The 15,502-nt window shown below is 46.5% G+C and overlaps 1 protein-coding gene across 2 annotated transcripts in view; it reads right to left on the bottom strand.

Annotated features, from left to right (window-relative positions):
• Positions 1-872: 872 nt before the first annotated feature.
• The window catches only part of LOC148431161 (uncharacterized), a 79,138-nt gene continuing 64,508 nt past the window's right edge, over positions 873-15,502 (bottom strand). Inside the window, exons 17-19 of one of the 2 annotated variants that reach the window (XM_088466259.1) lie at positions 13,468-13,542; positions 2,211-2,294; positions 873-1,109 (exon numbers count right to left, since the gene is read on the bottom strand). In XM_088466259.1, coding sequence (XP_088322385.1) covers positions 1,107-1,109; positions 2,211-2,294; positions 13,468-13,542 — 162 coding nt within the window. In that variant the 3' untranslated portion in view covers positions 873-1,106. The remainder of the gene's footprint in view (positions 1,110-2,210; positions 2,295-13,467; positions 13,543-15,502) is intronic. The other variant, XM_088466260.1, reaches the window with a different exon arrangement.

The raw sequence follows: 15,502 nt of genomic DNA, 5'->3' as shown, positions 1-15,502 counted from the left end.
ATGCACACCGGGATCTCCTTGTAGGAAGGAGCATGACTCAGCGGACTAAAGATGGTATTAGCTCCTACTCGATGCATGGATAGTGGCGACATCAGTACAGCAACAACTTCTGACAACTACAGTTTCCACATGCAAAACGGGACCTGTTCACCTAGTTAAATAGACCCTTAAATCCTCTGTTGGAATCTTCACCTAAACTTCAGGAAACCTCAGGGACAGAATCTGTATCAACTCACTCCAATACCTCACAGGCCAGAGGACTGAATCTGGTGCTTCTGCAGAAATAGAAGTATGCAGATAACGCTGGGCAGCACAAAAACACACACAGACAAACCCAGGAGGCTGAAGAGGATATATGGGGATAAAGTTTAGACTTTTCAGCCATCTTTAAAGTGCCAAAATGTCATTACTGAGCCTCTATATTCCTAGTATTCTAGATTGGATGAAAGGAAACACAAATACAACGCTCATTGCCTTGCTTGTGTAAACCGATTCCTCCAATTACATCAACAAGATTTTCAGCATTTTCCTCGTTTTTTCAGGTGTATCGGCTACAACGCATTTCTTTGCCCGAGATTCTGATCTATTAAGGCCACACCCACTTGTGTTTTCATTCTGTTTCATGACCAGACAAATGTGTAACAAAACACCCCGCTACGTACAAGGATCGCTTCCTAAAACCAGGGAAACTAGCAATACAGCTACAGTACATTCTGGTGTATTTCTGTGGTGGGAGATCCTCACTAGTGCGGGACTGAAACATATCCAGACCTACACAGACACCATAAGAAATTATAGGAGGATGATCGTCCAGGGACTTCGAGAAGAGGCAGAATAGGGGCAATGTGTGGAAAGTGAAACATATACCACAACTCTCTTAATTGTCTTTATTTAAAAAAAAAAATTAAAAAAAAAAATCAAACACGTAGCTGCAACGCAGAATTTAATGGATACACAATGACTGGAAAGTAATTGGGAGCATAGGGAGGAAGCAGGGGGCTCATTCCAACTTCTTGTACTGAGCCAGAATCAGTCTCTTCACGTTTTCCCTTTCGGACGCTCCCGTTTGTCTCTAGCCAGCGGGAATCTTCGCTCTGGTTTGGGTCTCACTGTAACACAAGACAGAGTAATTTAGAGAGAAGCTTGTGGTAACACAAGGACCGTGGGGGAAGAGAAGCTCAGGTGGAATTGGATACGTCTTATTACAGCTACATAATATTACGGAGCAAAGATGAGCAAAACGATACTGTAAAATATTCGGCTTTCTACACCGGTAGCATTTGGCCATAAGTGTCCAGACCTCCGGCAACAGCACCGTCCCTGAACGTACACACCATCCCAGCTCTATTCATAAGACTATAAACTCCATGAGAAGCGAATTCACAAACACTCTGTAGAATCGTGGAGTAAAGGTTTAACTGGAATATCGAAATGGTCGGATTTACTGTAAATCCCAACATCGCTCGTCTCCATCACAGAAGTGACAACATATGAAAGAGATTATTATGCAGTGTAACTGGATCTAAGCAATACTCTGCAGCCCTGAAATGGTTAAAGTTACGGAGTGCTGAATATACAATGCTACGAGGTCTGTAACAGAACTGCTATAGTGAGGTCTCTGATGAGCAATTACTAACCAATAGCCAAATACCACACAACCGCCAACTGTATAGGTACGAGGGCAAGAACTCAGTAACAGGCAGTTCCAGCAAACCAGGTATATCAGGAAGGCTGGAGAAGAGCAGACCCTGTTCCTGGTGACTAGTGCTGGGCACACCTGATGCTAGTAAAGGGAGGATGGAACAGGAACACAATCACGTTAGGTGATGGAAGGCCTGTGCTGGATCTGTAGGAAGACCTATGCTTGGTAGGAACAGTATGGACTGCGCCATTAGTGAGAGGAGGAGAGTGTGCAATCTATATGCCCCTATACGGAGAGTTTAATGAGTCAGCTGGGCTGTAAGTCTCCCATCTGTAATCGGGCCATAAAACATTACCTGCTGTAATCTGAGCCTATTGGGTTCTTGGTTTCAGGACCATGGACACCGCTGTCCAACCTTTCCCCATTTCCCCTCGAAACCACAACACAGGTCTCCATGTTTGAGGGGGGATAATGTGGGTGATGGAGTAAGGGACATGCAGGGAGCCAGAAGCATGCAGCACAGTATGGACACAGAGCGGTATGGTGGGAACCTGTAGGGTCACAGCACCTGTTGGGTCCCCTCCTCCTCTCTTTCCAGCTTCTCCAGCTCTTTTTTGGCCTGCTGCAGTCTCCTCTGTATGGACTGATTCTCCTGTCAATAATAGTCACATTCAATCTACGGCAACTGCGCAACAATAACACGCCCTACAAAGGGGCTTATTCTAGTAGTAAGAATCTCAGAGATTTACGTCATACTCATCAGGATTCATTTATGATTTTTGTGAAGTTTGGTTTATTTGGCATCAGATATAAATCTGTCGAGTAACTCAAAGCATAAAAAACGGTTATAAATGGCAGACATCTAAAAATAAGTAAAACGAAAAAAAAAAAAAAATGCTTAGGGCCATTTTGAGATATTATATATATATATATAACATTATTTTCAGGCCCGGTGCATCCCCTGCCCCCTCCGCATTATGTCACACAGGGGCGGTGTTGTAAGGGCTGCGGTGTGACCATCTGAAGCGTCCTAAGGACGCTCCCGGCGTCACTGCTGCATAGATTCTGGCTGCAGGGTTCCATTCTAGGCACCCTGCTAGCCAGGTGAGGCTAGTATAAAAAGCTCCGAGGGCCAGACCAAATGATTACGAGGGTCTTATACGGCCCCCGGGCCTGAGGTTCCCCATCCCTGTTTTAGGTCAGGATCAGACAGATGCAATTTACTACAGGGTGATTTTATTGCTGACAGGTTTACAGCATCCTCTCCCGAAAATATTGCTCTAATTCAGATTTATATACACACACTAATGTATGAGCGTGTATAATTATATATATATCATACATACACACACGTATAAAAAACACACACACATACATACAGTATATATACACACACAAATATACAAAGTATTTAATTATTACAGCTTCGCTACTAATGTGCTCTCCCCTGTACTATTTTCCTGTGCAGAACAATTCAAGGCAATTTGGGCCGTATAGATATTTTTATACGTCCATAACATGACACCACTGGCAATATATCTGCATCTTCCTCTCTATGTATATGTGTTGTCACATGCTAGGATTATACATTTTATTTGAAAAATGAATACACAATAAGAAGGTATTCACAGTGGTATAACACCCCCAATTCTGGAGATAGTCTGATCACACAGTGGTATGTTTCCCAATGAGAGCTTTCCTCTGGCTATGGCTGCACATGTGCTATATACACACACACACACATCGGCAGATCAAGCTGGTTATACCCCACTCCCTCTGGCTGTACAAGTGCTGTATAATGAGAGTTATGGTAAGAACTTACCCCTTGTTATCTCCCTTTCTTCGAAGTCCATATGGTCCACAGGGTTGACCTTGGGGTATGGGTTGAGAAGCAAATCCGGGTACCACGCAGTTAATGCTTTCAGCTCCCAGGATGCACTGGGTCCACTCTCCCTATAACCCTGCCCCAAGCTAGAGGCACCTTAGTTTGTAAGTAGCCAAAGGTCGGAGGAGGAAAGAAAGAGAAAAACTGGAACACTCAAGAACCATACTCAGAGAAGGAGACGGGAAACCGGTGACCAGTAACACAGCCCATATGAAGCCAGGTGCGTCAGGGCAGGTGCCCTGCGAACCCTATGGACTTCGAAGAAAGAGATAACAAGGGTAAGTTCTTACCATACAGTATCTCTCATTTTCTTCTTCAGGCCTGGAATGAACTGAGCATATTCCACCCTTTCCGAAGGTAGACACCCTGGATTCCAAAAGCCGCATTACTGAGTGTAATGACACTCGTCAACTGTGGGAGACATCCGCGCACTTGTAGTTGAAGAGTAGAGATCTTGTCTCACGTCAGGATTCTCTGATTCTGAGAATCCAGCAGGGCTCCCAGGTGAATCATACCCTGTGAGCGAATCAGGGAGGACTTTGTCCCAGTTGATTAACCATTCGTTCTTGTGAAGGAAAGCAATGGTTAACTGGAAATGGCTTTGAAGTACCTTGATGATCATGCTTAGAGCAGGAGGCTGTCCAGATACAGGAGCAGTCGGATACCCTGAACAGGTGGGCTGTCATAAAAACCATAAATCTGGTAAACCCCGGTGGGGTTGTGGACAGTCCAAAGGACAGAGCCTAAAAATTGGAAGTGTTGGTATGGCACAGCAAACCTGAGATAACGCCGAAGAGAGGGCACTATAGGTAGGTACGAGTCCTGAATATCCAGCGATACCATAAAGTCCCCAGGTTCCATAGCTCGGATGATGGAGCGTAGGGGTTCCCTCCTGAACCTAGGCACCTTTAGGATTTGGTTCAGGGATTGGAGATAGAGGATAGACCAATGAGAACCATTCGGCCTCTGAACCAGAAAGTAGAATGACCAGTCCCTCGCTGAGATAGTGGGGCTGGCATTATTGCCCCTGCTTACTGCAAGGACTGTATAGCTTTCTGGATTTGTAAGGCCTGTTTCGGGTCTGAAGAAGAGCCTGTGTAGCAAAACATGTGGGGAGGCGGTCTGAGCAATAAGAAGGCGCACCCGTGAGAGACCCAATCTCTTACCCAAGCATCCGTGGTGACTTGACACCAGCACTGGGCGAACTGAAAAAGTCGGTATCTCACTCTGGGATCCCCCAGATGAAGGCCTGTCCCATCAGGCTGAAGATTTATCCTGAAGATTTAGAAGCAGAGCATCTGAAGTTCCAGGTATGGCGGCCCTCGCGGAGGCAGACAGCCTAGGAAAAGGACTGACCTTTAGGCTTTCCTTGAGGACTAAAGGACTTAACAGATGTAGTCCGAGGCCTTGTAGTGGAAGTAGCTGAAGGCGGAAATGTCGTTTGTGATACGGCCAATGTTGCTACAATCTTGTCAAGGTCAGGGCCAAACAAGATCTCCCCATTATAGGGTATCCATTTTAAGGCCTATCTTGGAGTCCACCTCTGCCTTCCAGGAGCGCAGCCATAGGGAATGGTGGGCAGATACAGTCGTGGCCGAAACCCTGGAGATTAGGAGACTGGCATCCAATGTTGTTACTCCAACATAGGAAACAACAACTTGAATGTGAACAACAAAAGACATCTGATCCCCAGAAACTTTTGAGGGAAAAAAGGTCTACAAATGCATCAGCCCAGCTCTCAAAACCATTAGCCACCCATGCGATAGCCATGGTTGGATGGGCAACCGCTCCTGAAAGCAAGTATATTGATTTCAGGCAAAACTACCACCTACTTATTCGTAGAATCCGTCCGGGCAGGGATGGGAGGCGTAGTAACGCTCATAATCAAACGAGTAACATAGGAATCACCTCCTGCGGTGGATTCTTAATACTTGCAATGACCCTCTGGGAATGGGTAACATGAGGCCAAACGCTTTAGTGACACCTCTTATCTGGCGATTACCAGACCCCCGCCATGTGATCCACCCGTCAGTCAGAGAGGGGAAAACAGCCGAAGACACTTTAAAGCTTAAACTGAGGGTGATGTGATTTAGGTGCAGGTTCGGCATCCTCTAATAACCAGGATGGACTTGACCGCCAGCACCAAAGCAGGGATGTTAATACTTGATTTAGGCTCCCCCTCGTGTGACAGGGAAAGGAGTCAGATACATTATCACTTTCTCCCTTGGCTGACGATCTGCGTTAGACAGCAGTGCAGACTGACAGGGCATTTATTACACCTTCCTGGGTTTCCTAGAAACAAAATCAACCCAGGGTGGCTGTTGTGGAAATCCCTGCAAGGGAAATGACAGACTGTTGTGGTACCTGAGGGAATTGCATGTACCCCGGTAGGGAGCGACAGTCTGTGCCACAGGGGTAAACTGTAAGATACCCTGAGAGGGAAGGATGGTATGTTGAGGTAACCTCAAGTTGGTTACAACTATGGGGGCCGCCAGGCGATCCGCAATGAAGGCCAGGGTCCTGTAAGGGGCCCGGTACATGATGGCACCTTGTACATAACCATTCCTGAGTCAAATCCTCTGTACTCACACCTGCACCTATATATATATATATATATATATATATATATATATACGCGCACACATAGGCAGATCAGGCTGGTTATACCACTCCCTCTGGCTGTACACGTGCTGTATATACACACATTGGCAGATCAGGCTGGTTATACCACTCCCTCTGGCTGTACGTGTGCTGTATACACACACATTGGCAGATCAGGCTGGTTATACCACTCCCTCTGGCTGTACGTGTGCTGTATATACACACATTGGCAGATCAGGCTGGTTATACCACTCCCTCTGGCTGTACACGTGCTGTATATACACACATTGGCAGATCAGGCTGGTTATACCACTCCCTCTGGCTGTACGTGTGCTGTATACACACACATTGGCAGATCAGGCTGGTTATACCACTCCCTCTGGCTGTACACGTGCTGTATATACACACATTGGCAGATCAGGCTGGTTATACCACTCCCTCTGGCTGTACGTGTGCTGTATACACACACATTGGCAGATAAGGCTGGTTATACCACTCCCTCTGGCTGTACACATGCTGTATATACACACATTGGCAGATCAGGCTGGTTATACCACTCCCTCTGGCTGTACGTGTGCTGTATATACACACATTGGCAGATCAGGCTGGTTATACCACTCCCTCTGGCTGTACGTGTGCTGTATATACACACATTGGCAGATCAGGCTGGTTATACCACTCCCTCTGGCTGTACGTGTGCTGTATATACACACATTGGCAGATCAGGCTGGTTATACCACTCCCTCTGGCTGTACGTGTGCTGTATATACACACATTGGCAGATCAGGCTGGTTATACCACTCCCTCTGGCTGTACGTGTGCTGTATATACACACATTGGCAGATCAGGCTGGTTATACCACTCCCTCTGGCTGTACACGTGCTGTATATACACACATTGGCAGATCAGGCTGGTTATACCACTCCCTCTGGCTGTACACGTGCTGTATATACACATTGGCATTGGTATTATGTGATCGCTCAGACAGAAATATAGGGAAACCTGAAATTCCTTTTTGAGCTGCAGAACATTAAAAAGAGCAAGAAGTCTGGAGAAATTGTATTGGTGTCTGAAAAGAAGTTAAATCAGATTTAATAGCACAGAATGGCAATAACAAGAGATATGGTAAGAACTTACCTTTGTTATCTCTGTTTCTACGAAGTCCATAGGGTCCACAGGGTTGACCTTGGGGTATAGGTTGGGAACCAAATCCGGGCACCACGCAGTTAAAGCTTTTAGCTCCCAGGATGCACTGGGTCCACTCTCCCTATAACCCCACCCCCAAGCCAGAGGCACCTCAGTTTGTAAGTAGCCAAAGGCCGGAGGAGGAGAGAAAAAGAGAGAGAAAACTGGAACACTCAATAACCATACTCACCGAAATGGGAGACGGAAAACCGGTGACCAGCCACACAGCCCATATGAAGCCAGGTGCGTCAGGGCGGGCGCCCTGTGGACCCTATGGACTTCGTAGAAACAGAGATAACAAAGGTAAGTTCTTACCATATCTCTTGTTTTCTACTTCAGGGTCCATAGGGGGTCCACAGGGTTGACCTTGGGGATGTCCCAAAGCAGTTCAACCAAGGGTGGGGACGCTCCTGTGCTGAGAGGAGAATCAGTCGCCAAAAAGGAAGCATCCTGAGAGGCAAAGGAAACCAATGCCTAGAACCTTAAAAAGGTGTGGACAGAAGACCACGTGGCCACCTAGTAAGGCAAAACAGCCGAGGCGCCACAGCGAGCCGCACACGAGGGTCACATGGCCCGAGAAAAAACAAGCATCAACAACAGGAAGGCCTACCCATGGATAGGCCCCTGAGGAAGACCTACGAGGCCATCCAAGCCAACATTTGGTTATAGGCCGGCCATCCTTTCCTGTGAAAACCAGAAATCTCAGACCACCAATAAGGAGTCCGATTTCCGTAAGGAACCTGAACGGTTCACATAAATCCAAAGAGGCCAGACCACAGTCAATGAGGCCACACCAGCCGAGAGGACTGGGGACAGAATGGCCGTACCATAAGTTCCAGAATAATATGGAACCTGAAAATCACTAAGAAGAAACACAGGGCGAGAGCAACTCCCACCCTGACATGATGCCCTCCAGAAGAGGGAGCCACATGAGAACGCTCCCAATTCAGACACTCTCCTGGTTGATATAAACACCCTGAGAGAAAGAGAGAGCCTAAGCAATAGACCATGTAATGGCTATCACAACCAGCGGTTCCATTGACTGTCCCCGGAGGTAACGAAGAACCACTACTTACTCCCAAGGAGTCCCTAGGGAGGACAAATGGAGGCATAATCAAGAAAACACTCCAAAGGATGAACTGGATACCAGAGTGAAGCAATTCCATATCTTAACCATACTGACAGTGTAGAGATCCGCACTGTCAGGAAGACCAGGCCAAGTGTGAAACCCAAGCCAGCCGGAAGGAATGCCAGAATATCTGGAAATCCTGGACACCGGAGGATTGTATCGACAGGTACAATACCATAAGATTTATGGCTGCCACAGTTTGTGGTAGGTCCCAGCAAAAGCTGATCCATGTGCTCTAATCATTCCAACGATGACAAAGCCAGGGAAGCCGTAAGACCACTGTAAGGACACAGTCAAAGACAAACGACCCAGGTCCAAGGCAAAACCAAGGACCCTGAGACAACAGGTCCGGGCAGTGAAGCATCAGGGATGGAGTATCGATGTAGAGACTCCGAAGATCCAAGTACCCCTGACATCTGGGGCAATCAGGAGCCACCAGCAGGAAAGCATCTCCGTCTCGATTGAAAACACTTCCAAAGACCTCGAGGAAGAAGGGAGACCGGAGAACACAGGTACACAAAATGGAAGGACCACTTCACCGACAAAGAGTCGCTGAAGTTTGCTTCAGAATCCCCAGAGCTGAACTGTAACACCATAGTGTGATAAAGTCAGAAGGCCATGAGGGTCACCTCAGGGGGGCCCCCCCTGCTCACCAGGAGATGAAACCTCTCTTGGGGAAGAGACTAGTCCCCGGGATGCACGTCGTGACGGCTGAGGACTCCCGCTTCCCAATGGAGAGCTTCTGAAATGAACGCTGCCGAGATGGTCGGGAGGAGACCCTCGGACTATGTCCGAATATGTGACATACCTGTCATTGCCACCCAACGAACAGTGTTGCTAAAAAGGAAGCCACTGTCCTGACCCTGTCGGACTGAACCTTTTCAGGTTCACCGGGAAACAAGAGTTATGCCAGAGTAAGTTAATTGACAGGGTGGAATCGACAGACGTCCAACTGCACTGAAAAGGATTCGATCCAGACACTGTCCCTAGCAAAGAAAACCCTGGACGAGATGGCCATAGCCACCCGGACAGGGACCGACTTGCCTCCGGAGAGAGCATCATCGTTTGAACAGTTATCCGACAGAAAAAACTCATTCCATCTGGAGATGAGCCAATTATGGAAAGGCCTGGAATGGAACTGAGCCCATTCCACCATGCATCCCAGAGTGTAAAGACATCTGTCGACTGCGCAGACAACCATGTACTCCTAATGGAAGAGAGGAGATTCCGTCTTACGCCAGAAGAATTCTCAGATTCTGAGAATCCAGCAGGGATCCTAGATGAAGAATACCCAGAGAGGGATGCAGGGAGGACTTTTTCCCCGTTGATTAAACGTCTGCACCCTGAAGAAGCCACAGTCATCCTGACCTGGCCGTAAAGTACTCCGGTGATCCCGCTAAGAGCAGGAGGCCGTCCAGGTACAGGAGCATTGGGATATACTGAACAGAAGAACTGTCAGAAAATCCAAAACGCTGGTAAACCCCTGTGGGGCTGAGGACAGTCCCAACAGGCAGAGCTTGAAAAATTGTAAGTGTTGCTGTGATACAGCAAACCTCAGCCCATGCTGAGGAAAGGTCTCTGTAAGTACCCGTAGGCACGCGTCCTGTATATCCAGTGATACCCTAAAGTCCCCAGGTTCCAAACATCGTATGATGGAGCATAGGGATTTCCTCCTGAGCCCAGGTAGCTTTAGGAACTGGTTCAGGGAATTGAGACAGAGAATAGGCCAAAGAGGACCATTCAGCCACCGCACCAGAAAGAAAACAGAACAACCAGTCCCTCACTGAGATAGTGGGGATGGCCTAATTAGCTCCGCTTACCGCAACAACTGCATAGCTTTCTGGATCTGTAAGGCCCTTGTAAAGAGGGCGTACTCTCCTACCCACGTAGCCGCGGCAACTTGACACTAATACCGGGCGAACTGAGAAAATCGGTATCTCCCAGTTGTAGGCCTGTCCCGTCAGACTGAAGAGATATCCGTAGGTTCAGAAGCAGGATCGGCTGGCAGTCCAGGCCTGCTCGGTACTGGATATGTCGGCCCTTGTAGATGCCGACAGTCTACGAAGAAACAGACCTTTAGGCTGACCCAGAGGACAAAAAAGACTTAACAGACTTAGTCTGAGGCCTTGTAGTGGGCATAGCTGAAAGCGGTAAACTTGTCGTTAGTAATACTGCCAATGTTACTACAATCTTGTCAAGGTCAGGACCAAACAATATCAACCCTAAAGATGGTATCTGCACCTCTGCATTCCCAGAGCGCAGCCATAGGGTATTACGGAGGATACAGTCGCAGCCGGAACTCTGAAAGTTAGGAGACTGGTATCCAATATAGGCATTTCCACCTATGACAACAGCATATATTACGTGAGCGACCAAATACATTTGAACCCCCGACGTGTTGGAGGGGAAAAAACGTTACAAATGCATCAACCCAATATGCAATAGTATTAACCAACCATGCTATATCCATGGTAGGATGGGTAACAACTCCTGAAAGCAAGTATACTGATTTCAGGCAGAGTTACCACCTACGGATCCGAAGAATCCGACCACGCAGGAATGGGAGGCGTAGTAACGTCTGTAATCAGACGAGTAACACGCCCATCCCCCCCAGGAGGGGCTCGTGATGACCCTCAGGGAATTTGGGACAGGAGGCCAAACACTGTTGTAACACCTCCTATCTGGCAACAGCCAGAGTCCCGCTATGCGATCCACCCGCTAGTCAGCAACAGGTAACCCGAAGGCACGCAATACTGAGGGTGTATGATACAGGTGCAGGTTAACATTCACTCTAACCAGAATGGACCTGCTACCAGCCCTAAAGCAGGGATAATAATACCTGAAATAGGCTTCCCCCCGTGTAAGAGGGAAAGAGCCCCGAACAGTACCCAGTTCACGGCAGAGCCAACTGGGAAGTAACCACAGGGCGTCAACCACGCCAATTAGCGTTTCGTAGAAAACGACATCCACCCAGGGTGGCTGTTGTGGTAATCCCTGCAAGGGGAATGACAGACTATTGTGGCACCAGGGGGAATTCATATACTGCGAAAAACCCCTGCAGGGAGCGGTAGTCTGTGTCACAGGGGAAGAGTGCAAGAAGCTGCGAGATACCCTGAGATGAAAAGGGCAGTATGGTGAAGTAACCCCAAGTGAGGTACAACAATGGGGCCCGCCCGGCGATCCGCAATTGAGAGGATCCCGAGAAAACAAACCGCCCAAGGGAGTCGTGAAAGAGGCCGGCACCAGATGACGCCACATACAGAACCCTTTATGAGTCAAATCCTCCGCACTAACACCTGCAGCACATGACTTGCAGGATAGTAAAAATGGGTGCAGTATAACGCTCTATCTCCTGGTCAGACATATCTGACCAATCTTGGCGGAAATATTAAGCAGCACTATACTGGTCCTGACTGATGCCAAAAATTAGCTGCAGGGACCCATTTTCAGCGTATGCAACACACAGTTCCATCTAAAATATGGCAACGTGCAGCACGCAACAGTATGTGACAAACCACACAAATATTAACAAGTATATAAATGTGAGGTCTCAGAACCACCCTAAGTACAGCTGTATTAGGGCAGATAAAGAAAAGGGATAGATATACACTGACAGGTGAGAGAATAAAGTACAGTCAGCACTAGCATAAGTCACATACCATGCAGATATATACATATATACATAAACATGTCATATAATATACTGCACTATTACACTGCATTCAACTGCCCAGATTCAGTGTCTGGGAAGGCTACAGCGCTGTGTACACTGACCTGATGGTGAGGTACGCAGGGGGACTGGACTCACTGCCATCCTGAGAGATTTCTGCTGCACCACAGAGATAAAATGGCCGCTGGAGACCTCAGAGGAAGCGTGGCCCGCGGAGGAAGCAGCTCAGCGACGCCAGACTATGGATACTGAAAGGCGCGCTGAGCTGAGGGGAGGAGCCGCTGTAACAGGGAAGGCTGCCTCCCCTGGCCGGCGATTGACCCCCGGGACGCCGGCTCCCTGCACCGATCGTTAAGTCCCTGGTGGTCTAGTGGACACACGGGGTATGGGGGGCCCGCCGCCACTGCCGGCGCCTCCGGTCTGTCCCCTGAGACCGGAGGCACAGGACTGCATTTGAAATGCGCGGATCACCGCAAGCGGTGATCCGCGACCTTACCTGCTCCCCGTGGATCCGGCAGCAGTCCTGGGCGCCCGCAGAGTCCGGCTAGTACAGACTCTGGGGTCCCGCTGAGATCCCCAGATCTGTACTGGCGTCTCAGCGCCAGCGGGGTGACGGAGCGGCAGCTTAGACGTCCTATGGACAGTCCGACGCTGCCGCTCTGAAGAGTCCAAAGTCCATGAAAAAACTTTGTCCCTAAAAAAATAAAATAAGCTTAGGGGCTGCTAATCAGCTCCCCCTGCGCTAACGGTGACCCGACTCCGGCCGGGCACCAACTTAAACTGAGGTGCCTCTGGCTTGGGGGTGGGGTTATAGGGAGAGTGGACCCAGTGCATCCTGGGAGCTAAAAGCTTTAACTGCGTGGTGCCCGGATTTGGTTCCCAACCTATACCCCAAGGTCAACCCTGTGGACCCCCTATGGACCCTGAAGTAGAAAATCCACCTTTATACATGCTATTTTAGAACGTACAATAAATTAAGAGGGTTAAACAAGTGTAATAATTAAAGGACAATTCCCACCCAAAACTGAAAAAGTGGTTTTGGGTGAAATATCCATAATTACTGGTTCCAGCGTTCAGTCTCCCTGGTAAGTCGCCAGACATCGCTGCCCGTCAGAGAAACGTCCAGACATACAGACTGGTTTATCTCCAGACGGACAGCACATTATCCTCCAATGTAAGCAGCGGTGGTAACGTCAGGACGCTCCACCGCGCCTGATCAGTGGGAAGAACCAGGAACAATATTTTTGGGGAACATAATGACGGGAAAATGCCTGTGGCAATACGAAACATAAAAACGGGAAAACGAGAGGAGGAGGACTGTAAAGTGCTGCAGAGCGTTACGGGAGGACACCGACCTTTATCTCCTTCTGCTGGAGCAACATCAATTCCTTATGAGACTTCTTGATCTTCTCATGGAGCAGAAGATTTTGCTGTCAGAGAGAAGAAGTTTAAATTGAGGAAATTTGAATCTAACACACAGACATTTACATCAATGCTTGTAGCACAGCATAGTAACAATACTAACAATCTAACACACAGACATTTACGTCAATGCTTGTAGCACAGCATAGTAACAATACTAACAATCTAACACACAGACATTTACGTCAATGCTTGTAGCACAGCATAGTAACAATACTAACAATCTAACACACAGACATTTACGTCAATGCTTGTAGCACAGCATAGTAACAATACTAACATTTACATCAATGCTTGTAGCACAGCATAGTAACAATACTAACATTTACATCAATGCTTGTAGCACAGCATAGTAACAATACTGACATTTACGTCAATGCTTGTAGCACAGCATAGTAACAATACTAACAATCTAACACACAGACATTTACATCAATGCTTGTAGCACAGCATAGTAACAATACTAACAATCTAACACACAGACATTTACATCAATGCTTGTAGCACAGCATAGTAACAATACTAACAATCTAACACAGACATTTACGTCAATGCTTGTAGCACAGCATAGTAACAATACTAACATTTACATCAATGCTTGTAGCACAGCATAGTAACAATACTAACATTTACGTCAATGCTTGTAGCACAGCATAGTAACAATACTGACATTTACATCAATGCTTGTAGCACAGCATAGTAACAATACTAACAATCTAACACACAGACATTTACGTCAATGCTTGTAGCACAGCATAGTAACAATACTGACATTTACGTCAATGCTTGTAGCACAGCATAGTAACAATACTAACATTTACATCAATGCTTGTAGCACAGCATAGTAACAATACTAACATTTACGTCAATGCTTGTAGCACAGCATAGTAACAATACTAACATTTACATCAATGCTTGTAGCACAGCATAGTAACAATACTAACATTTACATCAATGCTTGTAGCACAGCATAGTAACAATACTAACATTTACATCAATGCTTGTAGCACAGCATAGTAACAATACTAACAATCTAACACACAAACATTTACATCAATGCTTGTAGCACAGCATAGTAACAATACTAACAATCTAACACACAGACATTTACATCAATGCTTGTAGCACAGCATAGTAACAATACTAACAATCTAACACACAGACATTTACATCAATGCTTGTAGCACAGCATAGTAACAATACTAACAATCTAACACAGACATTTACGTCAATGCTTGTAGCACAGCATAGTAACAATACTAACAATCTAACACAGACATTTACGTCAATGCTTGTAGCACAGCATAGTAACAATACTAACAATCTAACACAGACATTTGCGTCAATGCTTGTAGCACAGCATAGTAACAATACTAACAATCTAACACACAGACATTTACATCAATGCTTGTAGCACAGCATAGTAACAATACTAACAATCTAACACACAGACATTTACGTCAATGCTTGTAGCACAGCATAGTAACAATACTGACATTTACGTCAATGCTTGTAGCACAGCATAGTAACAATACTAACAATCTAAGACACAGACATTTACATCAATGCTTGTAGCACAGCATAGTAACAATACTAACAATCTAACACAGACATTTACGTCAATGCTTGTAGCACAGCATAGTAACAATACTAACATTTACATCAATGCTTGTAGCACAGCATAGTAACAATACTAACATTTACGTCAATGCTTGTAGCACAGCATAGTAACAATACTAACATTTACATCAATGCTTGTAGCACAGCATAGTAACAATACTAACATTTACATCAATGCTTGTAGCACAGCATAGTAACAATACTAACATTTACATCAATGCTTGTAGCACAGCATAGTAACAATACTAACAATCTAACACACAAACATTTACATCAATGCTTGTAGCACAGCATAGTAACAATACTAACATTTACATCAATGCTTGTAGCACAGCATAGTAACAATAC

Source organism: Taudactylus pleione, unplaced genomic scaffold (assembly GCF_031769625.1).
Source record: "Taudactylus pleione unplaced genomic scaffold, aTauple2 ptg002745l, whole genome shotgun sequence".
Lineage (NCBI taxonomy): Eukaryota > Metazoa > Chordata > Amphibia > Anura > Myobatrachidae > Taudactylus > Taudactylus pleione.
Note: the sequence above shows the minus strand (reverse complement) of the source record. Positions and strands in the feature narration are given on the sequence as shown.